The sequence below is a fragment of the Simochromis diagramma genome, unplaced genomic scaffold (genome assembly GCF_900408965.1).
Source record: "Simochromis diagramma unplaced genomic scaffold, fSimDia1.1 OVJJ01000309.1, whole genome shotgun sequence".
Classification (NCBI taxonomy): Eukaryota; Metazoa; Chordata; class Actinopteri; order Cichliformes; family Cichlidae; genus Simochromis; species Simochromis diagramma.
This window is the reverse complement of record NW_024387313.1, coordinates 404,298-430,119: the sequence shown is the minus strand read 5'-3', so window position 1 is coordinate 430,119 and position 25,822 is coordinate 404,298. Positions and strand designations below refer to the sequence as shown.

At 42.5% G+C, this 25,822-nt stretch overlaps 2 protein-coding genes and 1 long non-coding RNA gene across 4 annotated transcripts in view; 2 read left to right on the top strand and 1 right to left on the bottom strand.

The window, feature by feature from the left end:
- Window positions 1-6: 6 nt before the first annotated feature.
- On the top strand, window positions 7-2,385 carry LOC120717195. The gene is made up of 3 exons (XR_005692119.1): window positions 7-326; window positions 410-499; window positions 1,964-2,385. It is a non-coding gene; the product is annotated as an uncharacterized LOC120717195 (long non-coding RNA).
- Window positions 2,386-2,483: 98 nt separating this feature from the next.
- vps8 (VPS8 subunit of CORVET complex) overlaps window positions 2,484-25,822 on the bottom strand; it is a 42,210-nt gene continuing 18,871 nt past the window's right edge. The window contains exons 7-18 of the mRNA XM_040005073.1: window positions 18,875-18,880; window positions 18,439-18,563; window positions 13,918-14,004; window positions 13,661-13,728; window positions 13,026-13,179; window positions 12,876-12,935; window positions 12,048-12,155; window positions 11,766-11,846; window positions 10,391-10,561; window positions 8,583-8,657; window positions 4,009-4,044; window positions 2,484-3,894 (exon numbers count right to left, since the gene is read on the bottom strand). Of these exons, the coding sequence (XP_039861007.1) occupies window positions 3,715-3,894; window positions 4,009-4,044; window positions 8,583-8,657; window positions 10,391-10,561; window positions 11,766-11,846; window positions 12,048-12,155; window positions 12,876-12,935; window positions 13,026-13,179; window positions 13,661-13,728; window positions 13,918-14,004; window positions 18,439-18,563; window positions 18,875-18,880 (1,151 nt within the window). The 3' untranslated portion in view covers window positions 2,484-3,714. The remainder of the gene's footprint in view (window positions 3,895-4,008; window positions 4,045-8,582; window positions 8,658-10,390; window positions 10,562-11,765; window positions 11,847-12,047; window positions 12,156-12,875; window positions 12,936-13,025; window positions 13,180-13,660; window positions 13,729-13,917; window positions 14,005-18,438; window positions 18,564-18,874; window positions 18,881-25,822) is intronic.
- On the top strand, window positions 19,453-24,742 carry LOC120717194 (DELTA-stichotoxin-Hmg2b-like). 2 transcript variants are annotated; one of them, XM_040005075.1, is made up of 3 exons: window positions 19,453-19,887; window positions 20,608-20,701; window positions 23,044-24,742. In XM_040005075.1, the coding sequence occupies exons 2-3, from the start codon at window positions 20,634-20,636 to the stop codon at window positions 23,468-23,470; spliced, it is 495 nt and encodes a 164-aa protein (XP_039861009.1). In that variant the 5' UTR covers window positions 19,453-19,887; window positions 20,608-20,633; the 3' UTR covers window positions 23,471-24,742. The 2 variants fall into 2 exon arrangements, with proteins under 2 accessions (XP_039861009.1, XP_039861008.1); XM_040005074.1 differs by lacking the exon at window positions 19,453-19,887 and having other exon boundaries at window positions 20,215-20,701.

Below are 25,822 nucleotides of genomic sequence, written 5' to 3'. Positions count from 1 at the left end.
TTTAATGCACACTTTTGGCACTTTGGTCAAATCCGTTGTCTGTCTTGAGCATGACCCTAATAAGCTGCCTGCAAAGAATAATTCCTGACCAACACCAGCACCAACCGTGGGGGCGTTTCCTCTGCCAGTTTATGACAAACGGTATCACTGCATGCTTGTAGCTAAATGTTACCATACTCATAACATTATACTGATACTGTTATATATACTATATTATACATACTATACTTATATATATACTACTTATGACAGATAATTTGTGAACTGTGTGTTTTTAAGGCCTGTATGGAGATTCTCTGAAGAGGAAGGCAGTGGTCAGTGACAAGGTGAGAAAAGATAAACGTTGTCTGTTGCATCAAATCTACTTTTACTTTGACATTTTAGCTTTCTAAACTCACCGTGTCTACAGATGATCGAGATCCTTTTCCAGTTTGCTGAGCATGCTTTGAAAAAGTGTCCAGAACAAGGCAAAATCCAAGTAATGGAGCAACATTTCCAGGTAAACTAAACTGCCTTAGAGAACACAAGTGTGTAGCCACAAAGTTAGTACAGTAGCATGGTACTGGCGTCCAACCGATCAGTCCACTTTGTATTAAACTGACGAGTCTGAACAGTTTCTGGTTTTACATCTTATTATTCAGGATCTGAGTTCATCAAACATATTGGCCTCAAGTTCTGTGTTTTGTAGAAAAAAAAGATTCCCTGGTTTCAGAGTATTATAATTAGAGCTAGGGACGTTCCAACGAACTTCTTAGTTGACTCAAAGAAAAATGAGACAGACTAAGAAACACTCAGATATCAGCTTCAGTTCCAGAAGAGTTTAATGGACAAAGACAAATCCATTAACCCCACGCTTGCTAAATGTGCAGCACCTCGCATCGTACCAACATTATACTCTAAACAGAACTGATATAATCTATAACACGAAAGCATGATACCACAAAGATGTGTAAAAAATAAATAAAGACTAAAAAGTGTGCCGGTGCATTATGAATGATGCACATTGCTCAAAAATGAATGAAATAAAAGTTAAATGGTAAAATAACGAAACATAAATCGTGCAGCATCATTTTTCCCCACTTATCTGAAGTTGGACTGCACATGTGTAATCCCTCCAGTGTGTCCCGGGAGTACATGCCTTGCCATCACCCACCCAAGAGGCTACAGCCCCACCTGGCTCACTCTGAGCCCCTCCCAACTGACTGAAGTCCTCACCCTCTGCTCAGGCAGAGCCCATCCACCTTTCAGAGAAGGCTCATTTCCGCCTCTTGTATCCAGGATGGCATTCTGACGGTGTTAAGAAAAAGATCAGGCCTAGACTAACAGATTGATGGTGTTTCTCAACAGTGATGCTCCATCTGGTGGCCAGTGGCTGTGCAACATTTTTAGGATACAGAAATTTACCCATGTTGTTCGAAAAAAAGTGATTTCCAATTCAAATCAGTTCAGTTTTTTTATACAGCACCAAATCACAACAACAGTCGCCTCAAGGCTTGTAAATTAGACCCTACAATAATACAGAGAAAAGCCCAACACTCATATGACCCCCGATCAGCAAACACTTTGGCCACAGTGGGAAGGAAAAACTCCCTTTTAACAGGAAGAAACCTCCAGCAGAACCAGGCTCAGGGAGGGGCGGGGCCATCTGCTGTGATTGGTTGGGGTGAGAGAAGGAAGACAGGATAAAGACATGCTGTGGAAGAGAGACAGAGGTTAATAACAAGTGTCAATGCAGAGAGGTCTGCACATAGAGAGCGGAGAGTTTTCCAGTGTTTCCATTCTCTCTGTCCTTGCTGGTATTCATAAAGCAGCCAACATGATTTACCTATGGGCTATGTGTATGTAGCTGAAAGAGTTAAGATGCTGATTGTTACTGTTTAATCAGCTCTGTTTTGTTGACATGAATGTTTAACATTTGAAGTAATTCTCTACCAACCCCACCCTCTCTTTGTGTTTCTCTCAGGATGTAGTTCCAGTCCTGGTGGATTACTGCCTGCTGCTACAGAGGGCGTACGTGAACACACACACGCACGTGAATCTAAATTGCCCATAGCTTAGCCCTGTCTGAGGTGTGACCTGATAGGATGAGGGAAGAGGATAGGTGGATGGATAACCTTTTAGGTCTGCTATTTTATCTTTGGGGCAGCGTTGGCTCAGGTTGTCTACCAATCGGAAAGTTGGTGAATCAGCTGACTGTGTGACCGTGAATTTCAGATAAACCACTTAAGTATAGAAAAGAGTGCCTCTATGAATGTGTGTGATCAGATGAATGAGGCTCAGTTTGAAGAAAAAGGCTTAGTAGCCATCAGTCCCTTCATCTTTAAGTTGACAGTATAATCTTACTGAGTAATATTCAACAAAGTGGGTCATCAAAGCTTCTGACACTAAAATGAAGACAAAAGATCGTAAAATTTCTTGTGTAATTTTAATTAATTCAATGTAGGTTTTTAAACTTGCAGACAGCATTTGAAACACGCTTATAGATTTAACAAACTTCATAGCCCCAAGACAAATGGCAGTGAAATCCAGGATACACATATCATAACTGATGGCTGGTCACACTGGATATGACCAAAATCTGGATTATCACACGATCCTACTGGCATCCAAGCAGAATGGGCACCAGCTGTGCACATTTCTGGAATGCCAATTAGTTAATCACATATCATTCCACGTCTGCCTTTTACTGTCAATGGAGATACCAAAAGGTGCCATTTCAGATAGTCTTAAAGTTGGAGTGGTCAGGGCACCTTTCTATGTCTTACATTTTGAAAGATCTGTGTGAATTACTGGGCATTAAATGTGTACGGACGAGCATGCATCATCCAGAGACTGCTGCGTTGGTGGAGTGCCCTCGAGAGGACTGTGCAGACGGCTGAGCGCATTACTGGCAGCTCTCTATCCAGTCTACAGGATACTTACACCTCACGCTACATTCTGAAAGCCACTAGCATCGTGGCTGACCGACATGGCCCCTCCCACCAACCGTTTACTCCTCTTCCATCCAGAAGACGACTCTGCAGCATCACGAGTGCTCGTTTTCCCCCGAGCAGTCGGCTCCTGAACACCATGCTGCCCTCCAAACACACTTCTTGGACTACATGACACTCTCATTTCCAATACTTGCACCATTCTGAACCGCACTGTTCGACTCTGTATTATTGTATTTATTTATTCTCATTCTTTTTATTTCTTATTCTACACAACACTGTTGTACCTATTCTTAGTTTATCTTATCTCTTCACAGTTGTATTTGTGTATATTTGAGTTTTTTCATTTTCCAGGACAACGACACTTGTCCTACTGTATATCTGAGCCTATATCGTTGTGCTGACAGTAAAACACTGCTTGACTCGACGATCCATAGAGGGTGGGGTCTATCACACCAGGCAAGACACCAGGTGCAGGCCGTGTAAAGATGCCCCAGAAACATCTACGTGTGTGTATGGCCTGGAGGTCAAACTGGGAGACGCCCCCAAGGGTGGTGGAGAATGACCGAGCTAAGATCCTGTGGGACTTCCAGATACAGACGGACAAAACAGTGGTGGCTGACCAACCGGACATAGTAGCGGTGGACAAGAAGAGGAAGACGGCTGTAGTGATAGAGTGACAGCAACATCAGCAAGAAGGAACACGAGAAGCTGGAGAAACACCAAGGACTCAGAGAAGAGGTGGAGAAGATGTGGAGGGTGAAGGTGACGGTGGTTCTAGTGGTCATCGGAGCGCTCGGTATAGATATCGCAGGCAAGTGTAATGTGTGGCTGTAATATCGATGACAGAGGAGTGAAATGAATTATACCCACCAACCACAGCCTTAGCAGCTCCCTCGTGAAAGGACCAGGCCAAAGAGAGGGCTTCAACAAAATGTTCCTGCTTCATCAAGCAGTCAATACGCTGGACATATAAGCAGAGACAGGGAAGGGCAAAGGTCAAGGTCAGGCCTACGCAATTCTAATTAAACAGTGATTGTTGGTGTTAATGGACAGATACTTAAAGTGTCACACCCACCTCTCTCCAGTTCCGTAGAGTCATAATGTGAGCTGACTGAGGGGTGAGACAGCATAACATTAGACAGTCAAATGGGACACGCTCAGTGTGTGCTCTTCTCTGAAATATGAAACTCTTCTGATTATTAAACCTCAAAACCCCAAAAATATACAATGTATACATAATTGACAGGTCCTAGTCATAGTCCACCGAGGACAATGACTGTCTTTTTCTTTTATGTCTCAAACTTTATTAGATTTTAATATTAAAACAACAACAAACAAACAAACAAACAAACCAGAAGACAGAGTGGACATTCCCAGTCACAACAACAAAACAAATTGAGAATCGATGCATATTTCCATCCAAAAAAAAAAAAGGTCCAAAACAACATAAATACACAATGATGCCAATGTTTCACATAGACCCAACTACAGCTATCCTATTTAGTCCGGCCTTAACATAAAAAAGTAGTTAGCCCATTTGTCGATATAGTCGTCCAGTCTATTCAGCAGTCTATAATCTTTCGTAAGCTGCCACTTGTCCCAAAGAGTCGATGAGGCCGCCACTCTTTCACCAACGGCTTCCTCTCCAGCATAATCGCCGTTTGTACCCAATGAGCAAGAGGAGTGGGTAAGTGACTCAAAGCTGAAGGGTCTCCTAATACGTAAAGACTGTTCATGAATGGGACCTTGACCTACAACCTTCTCTACTACGGTGTGAATATGAATCCAATGATCTTGGACTTTGACGCACCCCCAAAGCAAATGTAAAAGTGTGCCACTTCCCTGCTGGCACTTCCAGCATGCATCGTCAGTCGCTAGACCCACCCTGTGCAACCGTGAGGGTGTCCAGTATACTCTATTTAAAATCTGAAATTGGAACAATCTTGAACGCAGTTCACGTGACATTTTTTTCATATTCCTGAGGATGCCATTCCTCCACTGTAAAGCTGTTAAGTCCATTTCCCACGTTCTTTTGAGGGACAGTGTGTTAGGATCAGAAGCTAATAAAAGCGTTTTGTTCGCCTTGTAATCGGCAGGTTGCCGGTTCGAGCCCCGGCTCGGACCGTCTCGGTCGTTGTGTCCTTGAGCAAGACACTTCACCTACCGCCTGCTGGTGATGGCCAGAGGGGCCGATGGCGCGATACGGCAGCCTCGCCTCTGTCAGTCTGCCCCAGGGCAGCTGTGGCTACACCTGTAGCTGCCTCCACCAGTGTGTGAATGTGTGTGTGAATGGGTGGATGACTGGGTGTGTAAAGCGCTTTGGGGTCCCTAGTGGGGACTAGTAAAAGCGCCATACAAATACAGGCCATTTACCATTTAAAGGGAACTTTGCAGATAAACCAAATGTATTGGCCATCAAATGGCTTCGTTGCAGGTTTTTCCAAAATCCCTGCCTAGGTAAATCAAATTCTTCTGCAAGTTTTCCAAATGATTTAAACATACAGTGGGGCAAAAAAGTATTTAGTCAGCCACCGATTGTGCAAGTTCCCCCACTTAAAATGATGACAGAGGTCAGTAATTTGCACCAGAGGTACACTTCAACTGTGAGAGACAGAATGTGAAAAAAAAATCCATGAATTCACATGGTAGGATTTGTAAAGAATTTATTCGTAAATCAGGGTGGAAAATAAGTATTTGGTCACCTCAAACAAGGAAAATCTCTGGCTCTCACAGACCTGTAACGTCTTCTGTAAGAAGCTTTTCTGTCCCCCACTCGTTACCTGTATGAATGGCACCTGTTTGAACTCATCATCTGTATAAAAGACACCTGTCCACAGCCTCAAACAGTCAGACTCCAAACGCCGCCATGGCCAAGACCAAAGAGCTTTCGAAGGACACCAGGAAAAGTATTGTAGACCTGCACCAGACTGGGAAGAGTGAATCTACAATAGGCAAGCAGCTTGGTGTGAAAAAATCAACTGTGGGAGCAATCATCAGAAAATGGAAGACATACAAGACCACTGATAATCTCCCTCGATCTGGGGCTCCACGCAAGATCTCATCCCGTGGGGTCAAAATGATCATGAGAACGGTGAGCAAAGATCCCAGAACCACACGGGGGGACCTGGTGAATGACCTGCAGAGAGCTGGGACCAAAGTAACAAAGGTCACCATCAGTAACACACTACAACGGCAGGGAATCAAATCCCGCAGTGCCAGACGTGTTCCGCTGCTGAAGCCAGTGCATGTCCAGGCCCGTCTGAAGTTTGCCAGAGAGCACATGGATGATACAGCAGAGGATTGGGAGAATGTCATGTGGTCAGATGAAACCAAAGTAGAACTTTTTGGTATAAACTCAACTCGTCGTGTTTGGAGGAAGAAGAATACTGAGTTGCATCCCAAGAACACCATACCTACTGTGAAGCATGGGGGTGGAAACATCATGCTATGGGGCTGTTTTTTCTGCCAAGGGGACAGGACGACTGATCCGTGTTAAGGACAGAATGAATGGGGCCATGTATCGTGAGATTTTGAGCCAAAACCTCCTTCCATCAGTGAGAACTTTGAAGATGAAACGAGGCTGGGTCTTCCAACATGACAATGATCCAAAACACACCGCCCGGGCAACAAAGGAGTGGCTCCGTAAGAAGCATTTGAAAGTCCTGGAGTGGCCTAGCCAGTCTCCAGACCTCAACCCCATAGAAAATCTGTGGCGGGAGTTGAAAGTCCGTGTTGCTCGGAGAGAGCCCCAAAACATCACTGCTCTCGAGAAGATCTGCATGGAGGAATGGGCCAAAATACCAGCTACTGTGTGTGCAAACCTGGTAAAGACCTATAGTAAACGTTTGACCTCTGTTATTGCCAACAAAGGTTATGTTACAAAGTATTGAGTTGTATTTTTGTTATTGACCAAATACTTATTTTCCACCCTGATTTACGAATAAATTCTTTACAAATCCTACCATGTGGATTCATGGATTTTTTTTCCACATTCTGTCTCTCACAGTTGAAGTGTACCTCTGGTGCAAATTACTGACCTCTGTCATCATTTTAGGTGGGGGAACTTGCACAATCGGTGGCTGACTAAATACTTTTTTGCCCCACTGTACTGTTTTCGTAAAGATCCCCCAGCACTGTTACACCTCTCTGGAACCAGAGCTTCCAAAAGAAAGGTAGCTTAGCAATAGAAAGTTTGGGATTATACCAAATACCAGCAGACTGGTTGAGATATGGGTCAAAGTTGAATAATTTGGACATTCTTTTCCATACTTCTTTCAAATGAGAAAATACCGGCTGTGATTGGACGTGGGGGGGCAGATTAGTTGATAAGCTATATAATGGTGTAAATGGCGAGCAAGCAGTACTTTCAATGGAAAACCAAGGAGGTGCTTTCTCAGGGGGTAAGAAGCAATGTGCCAGATGCCGAAGAGAAAAAGCATAAAATATAAAAGTAGATTAGGCATCCCCAACCCACCTCTGTCCACTGGTTTCTGCCGTTTTCTCAGATTCAATTAAGCTTTTTATTACTCCATGTAAATGCTTTACAGAGCTGGTCAAACTGTTTGATGTATTTCAAAGGAACATGAATTGGTAGAGCCTGCAACAAATAGTTGAACTTAGGTGTACATACCATTTTGATTACGTTTACCTTTCCCCACAGATACATCTGAGACCAACGATCAATATTCTCATATCGCTGAGTAAAGGTTCAAAATTTATCTTTATCAGGTCTGACAGATGAGGCGGGAAGACTGTCTTAATGCTGCATTTCCTCAACACTGAAGCTAATTCACAGAAGAGGCACCTTCAGGGTTTGAACACTGTTTGAATGGAAGAATGAGCCAAAGTCACACCTGAGCAGTCAGCAGAGTACAGCCTGCACACTTCCATCAGTATTCACATCCTCATTAACAGCAGCAGTCCGGTTACAACCACAAACGCCTTTTTATAACATCTGTCACAGATGTTTTTGTTTTCGGAGCGGGCAGCGCATCTAAGAAGGAACCAGATTGATGTGATTGACTTGGTCATTCAGTCTTTGTTAACTTTGTTTTTGAGAAACACTCATGAACTGCTGAAGTACTTGCACATGATGTCCTGTCACCACTGATTCTCATCAGTGTTGAGATGTTGCACGCGTTGGAGACGGGGATGGAGACAGTTATTAACTTTGTGCAGTTTTCTTATGTTTGTGTGACTGTAATAAATAACTGTCATTTGTAACATTACTGTTCTGATCACAGAACACAGAGATGAACTCGTGGCACACAACATGACCCAGTCAGGAGAGCCAGTGCTCTCTGAACCTGCCATTTCTGGCAGATCTGCCTCCATCTCACCCTACCCATGGCATGCTTCTCTTTCACACTACCGACTGCATGTCCTCCTTCACTATATCCACGAGCCTCATCCGTGATCTCCCTCTTTTCCACCTGCCTTGCAGCTCCGTCTTCAACATGCTCCGTCCAGTAAATCCACTCTCCCACCTCTGCACATGTCCAAACCATTTCAGCTTCAGCTCTCTGACTTTGTCTCCAAACCACTGAGCCTGAGCTAAAATGCTTCCATTGATAAATAACAAAAGTTTTCATCCATGGTGATGATATAACAGATGTATACAACAGAAAGGTAAATAGTACAAAACAGTACCTTGGTGCCCAAATACACAATCTGTCCTGCGTAGCTCGAGACTGATTGGTAACAAGCCTTTTCTCCAACTAAAGCCTGAAACACAAACACAGATGTACAGCCAAAAGGTCAGTGGTGAACTCACTGACAATGCTTTCAAACACATTATTATTATTTTCTCAGGAATCCTGGGACCAGATCCTGAATCACAAGAATTTAGAAGATATGCAGGTGTAATTAATAGAGTCTAGAAGGTAACCAGGACCTGATTCATGTAACGCTTTAGGTTCAGGTTCAAAGTCTGTTTGCAGGTTTGCATGAACAGAACTCCATCCATCCATCCATTCACTTCCGCTTCTCCTTTTCAGGGTCGCGGGGGGCGCTGGAGCCTATCCCAGCTGTCATAGGGCGAGAGGCGGGGTACACCCTGGACAGGTCGCCAGTCTGTCGCAGGGCCAACACACAGGGACAGACAACCATTCGCACTCACATTCACTCGCACATTCACACCTAGTGGCAATTTGGATTATCCAATTAACCACAAGCTGCATGTCTTTGGACGGTGGGAGGAACCCACGCAGACACGGGGGGGACATGCAAACTTCACACAGGAAGACCCCGGCCTGATGGTGGAATTGAACTCAGGACCTTCTTGCTGTGCGGCAACAGTGCTAACCACCGTGCCACCATGCTGCCCATGAACAGAACTCGATATGTTAAAATCATGAAGTGTCTTTGTGTTTAAATGAGCAACTATCTAAACGTCCTGTGCTGACCTGTAGAGCTACATTTACTGATAACTGCTGTGCTCATGATGCCGAGTGAAAGCCACTGAACCTCGTGTCACTCCTGTCCCTGTGCTCCGTGTTCCCTCTGTTCACTATCAAGTCCGTGTGTCTGTCGTGTGCTTCCTGTTTTATTTTGACGGTGCCGTGTTTTCCCTGCACCTGTCCTGGTCCCACGTCTCTTGTCTAGTCAATCTCGTCTCTATGTTCCCTCTGTCACCATGTCGTTATGTCGTCGTGTTCGCTCGTGTCTCTGAGTCTGTGCCTACGTGTCGTATCTCCTGTCTTATTTTGATAGTCTCTGTCCTACATCAGTGTTGTGCCTTCCTTCGTCTCATCATGTCCGAGTTGCCTGAGCTGCGTTTCTTCCTGTTTCCCATCCTCTCGTGATCCTACCTGTATTTCGGTCCCCAGAGGCTCTTCGTGCTGCGTTTTCTCCCTTCGTCTTCCTGAGAGTGTTCTAGCTCGCAGTCCTGGTTTGTGTTGCTCCAGTTTCTTTCTCTCAGGTTCCAGTGCCCAGTTTAGTTTCTAGTTTTGCGTTTGAGGTTTGTTTTGTTTTTTGTAAATGTTTATTTCTAATGTGGAGTTTTTCCCAGCAATAAAGCTGCACCTTAACTTTAACTTCCTGTTTCTGAGTCCTGCGTTCGGGTCCTTCATCCTGCCTGCCACACAGCAGTTGCCATGACAACATGTCATCATTATCAATAAAATAAAAGACAGTTAAATATTCCAGAAACTTGTTATAAATCTGGTTACCTGGATACCAAATGAATGATAAGGTCGGTTAATTTTTGGTTCCACATCTGAATCTTGAAAATGCGGTAACTTATTCTCTGGACAAAGTGGCTTGTTTTGTGGTTTCTTCAAAGGCTGAATTTTGTTTTTGTTGGTTTTTTGCTGCATTATTACTAACAGAGAACTGTAGCAGGGTTTTGACTAACATTTTCATGAGTTTTGAATCTCAGATTCCCAAAAAACACGAACTATCAACATCTCAAATAAAAGCCTCAAACGCTGACCATGCCTTACAAACTAAACCCTCACCAGAGCCTGGGAGACGTTTCCTCCAGTTGCCAATGATTTGAAATGTCGGCTGTTATAGACCAGTTGCACCTGCTCCAAGTCCAGAGTCTCCAAAACCTCTTGGCTAGGCCGGTCCACCACGTGCAGCTTTTCGTGGCTGTCCACCAGGACCAGCGTACGGCTGTTAATCCACTGCAGAGACACAGAGGTACAGCAGGAAACAGACAGAGGGTCATATAAATGCCCATGACTCTGACGGGTGCAATGATTGTACAGCATTAAAAATGAGATGCACAAGTTAAAATGTATTTGGCATTTTTCTTAACCTACACAAGAAGTTTACACACAGGTTCAAATAGATTCAAACACCATCGTAATGTCACTTCGATAAATGTCCCACCGCACCTGCACCTCAACCACACTACTCTGGCAGCCATCAACGCGTTTCTGGAACAATCCTGGCTGGATATTTGAGAGTTCATTTGAATTGGCTACAGATCCAGCTTTCCCTCAATCATATAAAAATAATCCATAATCAGACAATACACATGTTTAACTATAAACAAGTCTGCACTCATATTCTAACTCACTAGCCCAAACAACAAAGTACATTTTTACATTGGCTAAACACGCTGTGATTAAACTTAAACAGAGTTTTTATGCAGGCAGCAGAAACATGAGAAGGAAGAAGAGGAACCATCGTGGATGCACAGGCCCTGCACAGTACGTACCACTGACGCCCAGAATCCCACCAGCGACAGACCGACCAACCAAACGTAGCAGTTTGTGGACGACAGAGGAAGACGACAGTCGTGATACCGAGTGATAGCAACATCAGGAAAAAGGAACAGGACAAGCTCAAGAAGCTCCGAGGGCTGAGAGAGGAGCTCTGGAAGACGTGGAGGTGAATGCAGCAGTGGTCCCAGTGGTAATCGGGCCACTTGGGCCAGTGACCTGCAAACTGGGCAGGTGGCTCCAGCAGATCCCAGGAACAACATCTGAGATCTCTTTCCAGAAAAGCGCAGTCCTGGGAACAGCAAAGATCCTGCAGAGGATCCTCAGGCTCCCAGGACTCTGGCACTGAGCTGGTGTTTGTCCTGTTTCACTACTGAAGACTCTTTTTGATGACGGGGACTGAGGTTTCTCCAATAGTGATGTCAGCTCAGCGTTTTATATTATCTGCACCAGAAAGTCTTTGTCCCAGGAAAACAGCAGAATGGAACTTTCTAATAAACCAGAGGTTCACTCCAGAAAACGCTATCATCAGGAGTGATCGTATTTTACAAGAATAAACCATCCTGAAAGGTTTAAACTCCTAAATGCATCCAGCACTCCTCTGCTGACCTGTGCATGAGTGAGTATGTGCCACTGTTGAGCATCTTCTCGGGGTACTTACACTTAGGCTGATGATGTCACAGCTGAGCTGGAATTGTCTCTGTTTGATGACGTGGATCGTCCCCGATTCCTCTTTCTTTACCTGAACAAAGAGTGGTGGAGGAGAGAAACGTGATCCCGGGATAACTGCTCTTTGATGGAAGTGTTTACGCACTTCAGAAATCAGACGTCTGGGAAATATTCAGTCCAACATTATTTAGTGTCAGCTTGTATCCTCGTAGCTTTAACATAGTAATGATTTACATCTACTGAAAGCTTTGATATATCACAGTTCAGCACCTACCAAGAGGAAGTGGACGGTATCTCCTTTGCAAAAAGCCAGGACTGGATTGACCATCTTCTGGACAGCAACAAACTGCCAGGCCAGCTGAGGAACGCTGGATGGATCCGACTAACAAAGGAGAACATAACACGACATCGGAAACAAATCTCACGGAGCGCCTCTGAGGTCGTGCCACGTTCCCATCACCACTTTGTTGGGGGAAAACTCTGGCCTGTCCCGCTTAACTGTGACGTGATACTAAATAAAACGTAGACACGTTTTTGGAATAAGATCCAACCTTTAACTTCTTTAACTAAGAAGGAACAAAAAGGAGAGGAGCATGTAGAAGCACATCCACTGTACTGGGAAAGACACATATTTTGAACAGGGACCAGTGGCTCGTAACACCACCAGATAGAAATCCAACTTTCTAGTTGCAAAGCAAAAAAATGCTAAAAACAGCAGCTGAGTCACTTCGGACATGTTGGCAAGTTAAGAAATGAATGATGATGCTGAGTATGAAACTGAGCCGACTCTGTTCAAAGTATCAAAGCTGTTGATTTTAACGTCTCCTACGTGCTGACTGTCAGAGAGACAGAGCACACGCTCCAGCAGAAGGCGATTCGAGCTGGAACGAGTCTTTCAGGACCTCTGGGCAGTTCTCATTGTGCCTGCCTGTAAACAAGGACTCGATAGCTCCGCTCTGTCTCTTGATTACAGTTCATGGTAAATGAAATTGAAACATTTGTATCCTTTAATTACAGCACAATAAAGTAGTGCCATCACATCTGACACGATGCCTCATCGCGTCAGTGGATCTGACTCATACATGCAAACCGCACTTCATACCTTATTGTAAGGAAATGTCATCCAGACTTTCAGGGAGGGCTTTAATCCAATGACTAGAATCTGGGGTGAAAAGACAAAACCATCAGAACCTGATGCTGCACGGATGAGAACACGATTATGACCTGCGGACGACCTTTGGCATCTGCACACCTTAGTGAGAGATGCCATAGCAAGCAGAGAGTAGTGCGTGATGGGATGGTCTCTGAAGTCCGGAGGAGAACGCAAAGGTTCGATACAGCACACCTCCCCTTTAGAACCACTGAAGAGACATCGAGAGTCACATGACCGCATCCCCATCACCCTCCTGAGAACAAACGAGGGGAAAGCAGGGGAACCAATGAGAAAGATGAACATAAAAAAATCACCGAATCAGAGTCGAGTTAAAACGGCAACACTTGTTGCTGGTGGGATTAAATGTGTTCATTTAAGAGGTAGAAGACCAAAAAGTTCTTTCAGCACCTCAGTTACAAAAAGTATCCTCCCCTCAGCCTCCTCGTAGATGTACGTATGGTATAAGTGTGAAAATGCGAGGTCACCTCCTTCTTCAGTTATCACAAGATCTTTGAAAAACTTGACCTCTGACCTCGAGGTTAAAGTTACTAACTCATCTGAGATTTTTAGTAGATGCACCTATGGTATCAATTAGAAAACCCTCATTTTCCAGCTATGCCAACAATACTCCATCAGCTTTTCAGTGCTGAGGGGTAAAAACTGCTCAGGAACATAAAACCTGATGGTTGAAAATAACATTTCTGTTACTTTTCATTTAAAGTCGAGTCGTTCACCTGAAAGCCAGCTCAAAAACAGATCCTCCACTGTCATTGCACACGGCAATAGTTGGGTCATCTGTGAACTGCAATAACAAGAAAGGCAAAAGAAGAACTCAGGACAGAAGTTAGACAGAAAGACCCATCTCTGAGCCGCAGGTAGAAAAATACAACCTTTGTTACAAATGTTTCCTTAGTAATAGTAGTGGAGGGGTGACGTTTGGTGACAACAACAAAACAAAGCTGACTTTGCAAGTGTGTGTGTGTGCATGGACCTTCACATGGAGAATGGCTGTCCCAGGAGGGTGGGCATCAGTGATGGTCCTCAGAAGCTTCCCATTGGCTAGATCCCACATTGTAATCTGATCGTGCAGACGGAGAGACGACACGAGGAAGGTGTTCATGAGCTCAAGTGAAAGCTGTGAACACATTCTGCAGTGCATTCCTGTCATATCAGCAACGCTGGTGCTAATTTTATTTTTGCTACGACCTTAATGTGTTTCTGAAATGGAGAATGAAGCAATGATTTAAAAGGCTGGAAATGAAACAAAGATGAACAAATCAATCATTTAATGATCGTTCTGAAAAAACGAGGCTAACACACGAAAATGCATTCGATTAATAGTGGAACGGACCTTATCCTGACAAAACAGTGTGCAAGTTTCGCTCACACAGAGTGAAACTTGTGATCAACCTCACATTATGAGCGCCTGCTACAGTCCTAAATAATCCGTATAGTTAAAATGTGCAAATCTTTACAAAGTAAAGATTTATTTAGGAAAATGCATTAACAGAAGGTTTAATGAAATGCGTCTGTAGCCCAAGTGGAACCACCAACACAGGGCCACATAGCGCTGGTATAGCTGGTGGAAGCAGATATTGGTAGGCTGTGTTACTTCACTATTAACTGCTTGACAAGCCACTCAACATTTGCAAAGCAGTAATGTTAGTGACGTCTTTTCTTTATGTTACAATATTTTTGTATCATATTTCCCCATTTCTGCATCAGTGTGTTTTGATTCTGCCAATTATGGTATCCAACCTGCACATTAAAAGACAACAAGTAATAAACAATTACAAATACACATAAACCACACTAACAAATATAACCTGTCCAAAACAGGGATTCTTGTTCCTTTGATCCTTGTATTGGTGTTATTTTAAATTCAAATAAAATGTTAAAAAACGTGGTGTCTAACCCGATACTAGTTCATGCAGTTATTACATCTAGTTTGGACTACTGTAATCAGGACCCATACAGACCTTATGGGACCGTATCACCCCAGTCCAGCACTTTGCGCTCAGACTGCTGGTTTACTTGTGGTTCCTAGAATATTTAAACAGGAGGTAGAGCCTTCAGTTTCCAGTCTCCTCCCAGTGGGAACAGCTCCCAGTTTGGATTCAGGAGAAGACACCCTCTTTGTTGTGGAGGGAGGGGCATCCATCATAATCAACTATAACTTCACAAACAGTGTGTTTGGATTTCCCAAGGAGGATGTCGAACAGAATGCAGTAACTTGCAAAATATGCCGTAAAACTACTGCTAAAGACAGCAGTGCAGTGAACTGATCCTATTAGCTGAAAATGTTTTAAAGTGTGCACGTCAGCGTCCCCCCACACACTAAAGAAAACGTTAAACCAGCTGTGACACCTGTGACTGTTCTTCAGGCGTTCTCTAGACTTTTCTTTCTGTAATTTGAGGTCATCAATATTTTACAATTTTCATATGTTATAATCACAAAGGAGCACGTTTTTAATTTGAATCGGATTATTTTGTCTTGTGAATTTGCCACGATCAGGACGAAGCGCACGGATTCTAATTATTCATCATCTGTTCACTTATTTTAACATTTTATTGGGATTATAAAGTTCAAAAGATCACCAGCACCGTGTTGTTGGGTTAGTCATCTTCACCCACACGCTGGCTGACCAGCCATCTAACCTTTGGTCAGAAAAGCGTCAGGAGGTAATGGTACTTCATTTAGAAAAGTGTGAGTTTTCATCTTTGGCATTATCCTGTCAGCATGGTGAATTTCAGTGTTTCCCCATGAAGCATGAAAATGCTGTAACTCACCATGAAACAGGAAGCTGTTGTTCCTAGATCAGGATTCTTAAGTGAAGGCTTTCACTGTGTTAATGAGTTTGCTACAGACTGTGGTAGCAGCTAGCTCCATATTTACGTCTATCTGCATGTGAACCAGATGTTTGTGAACAAGACATTAGTGTTAATGAGCTGTTAGCTGTTAGCATTAACTCATATGACCTTCCTGGGGAGCGTCCTACTCTACAAATCAGACTTCAGATACACTGACTGTGGGGACACACACTGTTGCATGTGTATGTGAGTGGAACAACCTGGCGTACAGGAAGGACATCACTCACTTTATCATCTGATGTGAACTCAACCACCTACACATCCACACTAGTGAGAACTCCCATCACAGTGAACAGTTTTGGCACTGATGTCGTGGACAAGTACAAATTCCTGGATGTTCACCTTCACAATAAACCGGACTGGTCAGAAAACACTCCAGATCTGTACGAGAAAGGACAACGTCAGCTCCTGTCTTCCTTCTCTCACTCCAACCAGTCGCAGCAGATGGCCCCGCCCCCCTGAGTCTGGGGTTTCTTCCTGTTAAAAGGGAGTTTTTTCTTCCCACTGTCGCCAAAGTGCTGCTCACAGGGGGTCACATGATTGTTGGGTTTTTCTCTGTATGTGTTATTGTAGGGTCTACTGTGAAGCGCCTTGAGGCCACTGTTGTTGTGGCGCTGTATAAATAAAATTGAAGTGAAGCTCTGCTGGGCAGGCGGAGGTGTGCGGGACTTTTTCAGTGACGCTCCTGCAGTCTTTTACCTTCTAACACCTTTGTACAGGTGACAACTCCCCTGGTGGGAAGGTCATCCCTTCATCCCAACAGCAGTCACACTGTAAAATACAGATAACTGCTGAAATATATGTACATCATCACTCCCACTGCACTTCATGTACACATAAAAAATATCGAGTTCTAGTTACTCTTGTTTTTCTTTTTTTGCCCAAATTCAATTTTTCTTCCTCACTGTTGTGCTGCTATAATCCCCACGGTGGGATTCATAAAATCTATTTATATCTGTCTATGCATCTCTCTATATATGTGTACTTATCCAGCCATCGTTCAAATTTGGCAGCTTAATGTAATGTTTTTAAAAACAATAAAAAAGACTCTCAAAGTCTGTCCTAAACCAAAAAGGAGGGCAGCTATTTTGAATTATTTTGGCAGCAGTTTTGTTGTAGTTAATCAAATTTCTCCCAGAGATTTCATCTGACCAACATGAGCACTGGTGAGTTCAACCTAATGACTAGGGCTGGGTATCGTCACTGATTTCTAGAATCGATTCAATGCCGATTCACAAGGTCCCGAATCGATTTGATCCACGATTCGATTTAATTCAATTTGATTTGAATCTGGGAAATTTTGACAGTCAGAAATATTATAATTCAGATCAGTACATTTACATATTTTTGTATCTATAAAAAGGAAGCTGACACACGCAAGACTTTATCAAAGGTGTGAGCATCACAGCAGAGGCCTTTGTGTCAAAGTAGCTGAGGATAAAACACAGAAAAACATGAAGGTGATTTTCCTGGCCTGGGATTTTATAAAAATATTCTGCAGTACATCAAAAATGAAAGAATACCATTAATCAACACATGAACATCACCTCTGAAGTTACAGAGGTTTTATCAGAGACACGGCTAAGCGTTTTACATTTTGCATAATTTTAAAAAGTTTAAATTTGTTCAGTATTGAACGGCAGAAATTAGGTTTTCTTTTCGGAAAAACGTCGGCCGACAGCGCTGTAAACAACGGTAGACTTGTGCGTAACAAGTAAGCGAATAATGAAGAAAACAGAGAGAGAGAGAGAGAGCTGTGCATCGTGGTCGAAGCAAAACAGTAAAAGTCAGAGTGAATCCATGACGATGTTTATGTGAAACGTAGTTTGGATCTTCTTTTGCTGCTGGTTCGGTCAATATTGTTTGGAGAGAGATCAAACTAACAGCTTCAGAATCGGCTCATAAAGGGCGGGAACACAAAGTGCGGACCTGTCGACAAATCAGAATCAGCGAGCTGTCGGCTTTCAGCCCCGACCGTGAGAAAGGCGACATCTAACTGATTCTGATCCGCGGGTTTTGTCTTTGTGCAGAAGCCGTGTTCCTGCTCTCATTTACTGTCTTAGCTGTTTGGTGGTTGTTGAAATTGTGTGAGAGATTCTGGCATTTCGGGCAAAATAAATTTATATTAAAAAATCGATTCAGGATTTTAATGAATCGATTTTACGTTATCCAAGCCAGAATCGATTTTAATCAATAAATCGATTATAAAAACCCACCCCTGCTAATGACCCTGGCGATGCTAAATTGCGAAGCATGTGAGTTTTTAACTGAAGGACACGTCTGTGATGTCAAATTTGGATTATTCACTACAGGACATTAAATTGTTAAAAACATCCTAAACCTTACAACTGATAAAATCATCTGTTTCTATATGAAATGTTCAGTGTTAATATCACATACAGGAACACATCATTAGTGAGTGACCTCATACACCACCCACTGGCCACGGGTAGTAACAACAGTTAGAAATCATCCACCCGACTGCAGCAAACACCTCCACAGTGTCAAGTCACGACATGCACTGAGGTGAAAGGGCCCTATGATTTAACTGTTATTATTATCATCATTATTATTTGGCAGCTTTAACAAAATAAACTGTAAATTAGTGGCAAATAAAGTCTATTTTATCTTGTCCTAGTACCTGTCCTTTGGCAAACCCGCAGAGAAGTCGTGAGCAGTCATGGTTGATGCTCAGGGCAGAGACGGCGCCAAACTCTGCTCCAGTCGTCTTGGTACCCAGACAGAGCCGCAAGGCCTGGTTGGTATCTGGAGAGGAAGAGGCCGTTTAGCTGACAAAGCAGGAGAAACACTGGAAAAAATGAGGCGAAAGACAAGCTGAAAGTTGTCCCAGTCCTCAGTTTTACGAGTGCAATACCAGAATTAAAAAGCACATAATTTAAACATAAAAACAAAACTGGCACTAAATGAAGAGCCATAAAAGTAATCAAAGTATTGTAAATAAAAATAAACAAATGAAACCAAATAACATGCCAAACCAAAATGCACACAGAGAGTGATGTTTCAGGCTGAACACCAGACGAACAACATTCAGGAGGATCTGACAGACGTGGTCATACCTTTTCCTGCTCAGGCATCATAATGTCAGCAACACAGAGAGACACTGATCAGCCCTGCTGCAAGTTAAATACTGAGCAAATTCCAGTTAAACCACATCACAGTTAGAACATCATCCCTGAAGCCTCTGTTCCTGCGTGTGTGTTTGTAAATTCGCTTATTAGCAAGTGTTGTGTGTCTCTGAAATAACAGTGAAGTTTGCCTGGCAGAATGCTGTTACTGAAGTTACACATTTCAAATTCCTTTAATTTTAAATATGTTTATATTGTCTCCTGTAAAATAGTCAGATGTCTATTCATATTAATATACAGAATTCACCTGCTTGCTGCTACTACTGCACATTCACCCAGTGTATATACTATATGTCTGTATATATATATATATATATATATATATATATATATATATATATATATATATATATATATATATATATATAATGTTCTTCCTCTACACCCCCCCCCCCCAATTTTTGCACATGTCGAGGAGCGTGTCAGCCTACATTTCACTGTGTGTTATACTTGTATAACTATGCATGTGACAAATAAAGAACCTTGAACCTTGAACCTTGAACATCTGTCATGTTTAAAAGGGACTTCTGCAACATTTTATAAAGTAGAACCAAAGCAATGATGCTAAGACAAAATAAAGACAGAAATGCATGACTTCATCTCTTTTAGGGAAATCAAACCAGCTTAAAAGCTCAGTGGTGTTTATGTGCGTAACACACGCTGTAAAGCAGTACCATCCTGAAGTCCCACCTTGTACAAACATTCGATAACCACCTTAAAGGTTCCACCAAAGGCATGGATCCGTCTAACCACTGTTAGATACGGCAGAGAAACAGAGGGGTGGGACGCTCTGAACATGAGATAAGGGAGTCAGGTGGTACGTTGTGATTACCTGAGTCAATATAACCTGGTGTGATAACAGCTAATGCACAGTGGGACTCGTTCATACCCGGACTAACAATCCGTTTGCTCAAACTGTTTTTGTATTTTTCAGTGATACAAAGGTAAGTGTTCCACTATGGTTCAAACTTACCTTTACTGATGTGAGCTAATGATGCTGTTTGTGGCTTCATTTCCAGGTAATATCTGGGTTTCAATACCAGATTTTCTGCACCACATTTATTCATTGATTAGTCTTATTTTGCCAACTACTTCATCTGAGTGTCATTTTATAGTCTGGATATTTGGCACAGTCAAAGTTTGAGTCGACCGTCTGACTGGTTAGATCCTTATTTGGAACTTAGGTTGCTAAAATAAAACATGCATACATTAATATAAGCATGCTTTATGTAATACAAATTAGATTAAAGGTGCTAAGTAAATGTAAACGAACAATGACAGCTACATATAAAAGATACATTTTAATAATTACTTAATCCAAACCATCAACATGTCTAATGGGCCCCAGCCCAGCAAGACTGTCTTATATTATCAAGACTTTCATATTAAACGTCATCAATTCATCTCTCTTAATTCTTGTTCCACCATTGGCCCACTTAGTCAACTGTCATTGTGAATTAGATGGTAGATGATGGATTTCCTAGATGATGATAACTTGTGATTTCACAGAAAACAGGTCTGCATTTTCTATTTCCAGGCCTCACTCGTGTAATTCTAGCCACTGTCACCACATCATGAAGCAAAACACAGCTCACTACGTTTGACGACTGTGTCTTTCCTTTAAAAATGGTGATATAAGTGAAAGGCTATGTTCTGATTCACAGCCTCCTCCTGCCATCACATCAACACGATGCCTCATCGCAGCTGTTCTGTTGAGATTAACAACAACTCCGGCTACTACACTCTGGCCAATCCAAGGTGCGGTGTTACTTCTGTACTTTCCATCTGATGCAAGTTTCAAGAATGGTTTTAATGCAACATAAATCATCTTTTGCTGCCAATACAAACAGTCTAAAATGCTCAAATCTACTCAGTATGCACATGGCAATACTGTAGACACTTGTGATGTTCTCAATTTAGCAAGTAAGTAAAATTTATTTAGATAGCGCTTTTCACAGGTAAAAAAAAAATCACAAAGTGCTTTACAACACAGGAAATGGCAATATAAAACAATATGACAGCAAATCAACGATGTCATTATGGTCCAGTTCTCTATGTAATGTTTGAGTTTTAGGGGAATTTGCAAATATTGAGAGAAAGAACCAGAAGGCTGTCGGTCATGAGTTTTACAAACTGGCTGCGATGGTCACTGGTGCAGGGACGACCTCATTGGCTGTTGGTTTCAGCACGCCATGTGAGGAACACAGTCATGCTGTTGAGGATGCAGCAGAGAAGTTGTCGCCTTTATTTAGACATGAATTCTCAAGATGTGCTGCTCCAGAACAAAAAAGACGCTGTTGGTCATTTCTTCCATATCGTTACAGTAAAGATGCAACTGCTAGTTAGCCATTAGCATGCAGAAATCCTGTCAGCCCTCATGGTGAACCATCAAACGGTTCTTTTAGTTCATGTGCTGTCGAGCCAAGAAAAAGTAGTCAAGATGATGATGCGACCCAAGCCATGATGTATAAGACGGCTGCAGAATGAAACCCACACACCTAAAGCACAGTGGTGTGGTGGTTAGCGACATTGCCTAACATCGGAAAGGTCCTGGGTTTGAATCCATCAGCTTTCTGGGGCCATTCTGTGTGCAGTCTGCATGGGTTTTCTGGCTTCCTCCCACAGTCCAAAGACGTGCAAATGAAGTTAACTGGTGACTCTAAAGTGGCTGTAGGTGCTAATGGTTCTCTGTCTCTTTATGTTAGCACTGAGATAGGTTGGGGACATGTCCTGTTCAGGGTGTACTCTGTCTCTTGTCTTATGAAAGCCTGAATAAGTTCCAGCCCAACCATGATGGATGACCACGTCAATAATTATAGTTGGTTATAATCTTTTTAAACCTTTGGGTTTATCATTGTTGAAAACTTATTTACAAGCACAAATATAATAAAACTGTGGCAAACTTTGCAAAATCCAACACAGCCAGTGCACATCTGAGCAAATGGAAAGAGGAAAAGTGTTTGTTTTGCAAATTCTTACCAAAGTAAAATCCTAAAATGAATGAATCCATTACTTGCATCAGAAGTTCTTCAATGATCTGCATAAGGGTGGATAGAAAATAATGATCCAGCACATTTTTATGGACCCTTGTGTAGCTTGCCTGTAGCTTGGCAGCTTCATGTGGGAGGTGAAAAACAGCAGCCCAATGTGTCACTTTTGAGGTGGATTAAATGCACATTACTCCTGATGATGGTAAACAGCACACTATTGTGCAAAGGTGTCAAACATCCGGCCCGTGAGATCATTTCATTGGTCAGTTATTAACGGCCCGTCGGTATGTGGAAATCAAATCATCAGCCCTACTGAGAATCCATGTAGGCAGGGCTGGGACTATTTTAATGGGCACACCATGCAGGCATTCACATGCAAAGACCATTATGTGACAGCAAGTATGCCATAAACATGCAGAACATGTTTACTTTTCTACAAAAACATGCAGAAAAACAGTTAAATATGAAATTTCTTTACACTGACAGAAAGGAGCGTCTCACCCATTACTGATCAAAATGGGCTGTATGTGAGTCTGACACATGTGCTCTAGATAGTCCAAAAACATGAATCCACTGCAGCAAAAACACCATCAATCCTCTACAAGCACAGCAAAGACAGCACACCTACACAATCATTATGGGCAGAATCACTAACGCAAAGCTAGGAAGAAGAAATCCCACAGTGACGTTTAAGCAGAACGTATGCTAACCCCAACCAAGCAGTCCAGGAGTATGTTTGTGTGTAACAAAGCTGATCTCTCATCTTTAGCCCTGCTGCTTCCTGTTTTGCACTTTTATTCAATTTATTAAAATGAAACTCCTCCATACATTTGCCCTATAAGGATAAGGGTTGGAGCACGTATGTGGGTATAAGTTTAGTGTTACTTTTGTTGTGTAACTTCAATAATGCGAATGAGAAACCAAAAGCGTCACAGCCCTATTGGGTCGTTCAGCTCTTACAATACTGTTGTCCATGCAATGTGTCCTATTGACTGCATTATTGTTACATAGTTTAGATAAACAGTGTTTACTTATTGGAAAGTATAACCAGAAGAATTGGTCAAAGTGTTTCTGTTAGACCCATCTAACACACTGTGTCTCCATGCTTAGGGCTTTCAGTGAGAGTGGCAAATGCGAGGTCCCTTTGCCACCCATGGTAGGTCCCTGCTCTGAAGCCAGTGCACTGTTCAACAAAGTCACTGGCAGTGCAACTGGAGCAGTTGGAGTCTTCACCTATGACCTTGTCAATCCTGACATGAACGACTATAGCCACATCATGGCTGTCATGTTCTCCGTGCCGTATGATCGAAGCCTCTACTCCAACTGGTTTGCCGTGGGGATCTTTGACAAAGGAACCGACTGTGACTATAATCTTTATGACATCATGTATAATGGGAGTGAAAATAGTTTCGTAAGAGCCAAGGCTGACGGATCCTGCATTTCTTATGAAGGTGACTACGTTATTGTCAGTGCCTCCATGTCTGATTCAGGTGAAGCAGTCCTGAGGGTGGATGTCAATGACACAGGGATGTACTAACACAACAGACGCAAGATGTTACACAAGTAAAACAATCACTGGCATCCCACTACGTATCTGCAAGGGTCAATCAACTGGTAAAACTGGTCACTTGCTAAAGTGCTGATTTCAGTGTAAACGAGTGCATGCTGTTGTATACTCAAGAGTGCTTTTTCTAGACTGATTCATGAAAGATTTGTATGTATCAAAATCAGGTTTTCTTTGTAACCAGTGTATAATGTAACAATAAATCTAAACCTTTACCTGATTTAAATTTGTCCCTCTTCTGTTCAACATCACGTCTGGATTCTGCAGAAGTATTTCTCTGTTTATTATCTCAGTCTTTAGGTCCATTCTGTCTAACGGTGGGCCTCAAATATACACAAGATCAAATTCCCTTTCAAACCGACACTAGGACCACTAATGGTGATGGAAGGACCTCGAGCTATTCTGAACACTTTCAGTGCTAAAGAGTCAACTTGGAGTCAACTGAAACGCCAGGCTGTTTTGAACATTTAAAGCTCCGTGCACCCAAACTGTTCTCCAGGGTGAGAATGTCAAAGGGCGCTGTAGCATCCTGAGATGATTCAGCAGAAATGAACAAAAATGTTTGGTGCGTGCCAGGATGGCAGCAGCACAGAGGACACTGACAAAGTGTTTGCCTCCTTCCTGTTTCCTCTGTTTTTGCATGTTTGTTACACTTAACTGTTTCAGATCAAACAAATTTGAATATTAGCCAAAGATAACACAAGTAAACACAAAACGCAGATTCTAAATGAAGGTGTTTTTCTTATTAAGGGGAAAAACATACCTGTGTGAAGCACTGATTGCCCCTGAACCTAATAACTGATTGGGTCACCTTTAACAGCAACAGCTGCAATCGAGCCTTTGTGATGACTGGCAGTGAGTCTTTTACGGCACTTTTTGGCCCACTCATCTCTGCAAACTGTTTTACTACAACCACATTCGGTGGGTTTTCGAGCATGAACCGCCTTTAAGGTCATGCCGCAGCATCTCAATCGGGTTCAGGTCAGGACTTTGGCTGGGCCAATCCAAAGTCTTCATGTTGGTTTGCTTTACCCACTCAGAGGTGGACTGGCTGCTGTGTATTAGATCTTTGTCCTGCTGCTGAACCCAAGGGCACAATGAATGAAATACGTAAGAGCGATACAGTGATAAATGAATAGTTATCCTTAAGAACTATTTTCCTTTTTTTCACCGTTTCTCTTATCAATTTTGCACAATTCTGTAATTGTGTCTGATTTACTTCATTTGTATTTGTCAGATCTGGTTTTTGCTCACCGGTGCCACACATGTATGTTCTATCTTTTATGTGTTTTCTGGTTTTGCTTTCCTTTACATCTTTACCTTTGTGTGTTATTGGGTAAATAAGACTTGTAGACTCATAGCACTTCTACTACAAGTATAAATACAAAAAAAAGAAAAGAAAAGAAATGCACAGCACACATAAAACAAACAAAACAAGATGAGAAAGAAAATAAAAATAGCAAATAAAATAAAGAAAAGAAAAAAAACAAGTCAACGCCAAGTATCATTTTCTAAATTATTCCCTTCATAATGTCTCAGAAGCTCAGCTAAAGGCGACCACGTTTCTTTAAGATCTGCTCCCTCTCCTCTGACAATAAGTAAGTGTGTCCAATTCAGCACATGATGATGCCTCCTGCACCCACCTATGACTTTAGCGTACATCTATTTTCTTCCAACACAAAGATATTCACCGCCTGGCCTGCAGGAGTCCAAAGTCGATCCATTTTAGCTGTGTGGAGCTAAAACCACAGTTCTCTGGATATATAACCAGCTCGTGGCAGTTATCTGACTGTGTGGTTGGACCAGTCAGTCCAGTAAGGAATATTAAACAGTGTTAAACCTGTTCTTTTTAAATGGCAAACACCATCACAAGTAAATGGACTGGTTCTTATACAGCACTTTTCATCCATTCACACTAAGTTGATTACACTGCAGAGCAACTCGGGCTTCAATATCTTGCCCAAGGATACATTAGCATGCTAACTGGAGCAGCCAGGGATCAAATCACCAACTTCCCAATTAGTAGATAATGTCTCTACGTCCTGAGCTACAGCCAACCCTACAGTAGTTGAAAAACGTGCTGAAACCTCTGTACTGTGGCTTTCCAAACACACATATCCTAATGCTAGAGTACAACTAAGGCGGTTAATATGCTGAAACCCGTGGACCTATCATCTGAAATGTACAGGCATGAAAATGGAAGTGCAGAGAGCTTCTAGCAGTCTACAAAACACAATGTAGTTACAATGTCCTGTAACTGTTGTTGCAATGATACTTACTGTGAAATGCACTTCTAATAATTGTGATCATGTTAATGTTTCCTGA

What these genes read in the sequence shown, in the direction of transcription:
- LOC120717194 (XM_040005075.1), top strand. Translation starts at nt 20,634, where the DNA reads ATGCCTCATCGCAGCTGTTCTGTTGAGATTAACAACAACTCCGGCTAC. An exon ending in TACACTCTGGCCAATCCAAG is followed by an intron (nt 20,702 to 23,043) that starts GTGCGGTGTTAC and finishes CTCCATGCTTAG; the next exon opens with GGCTTTCAGTGAGAGTGGCA.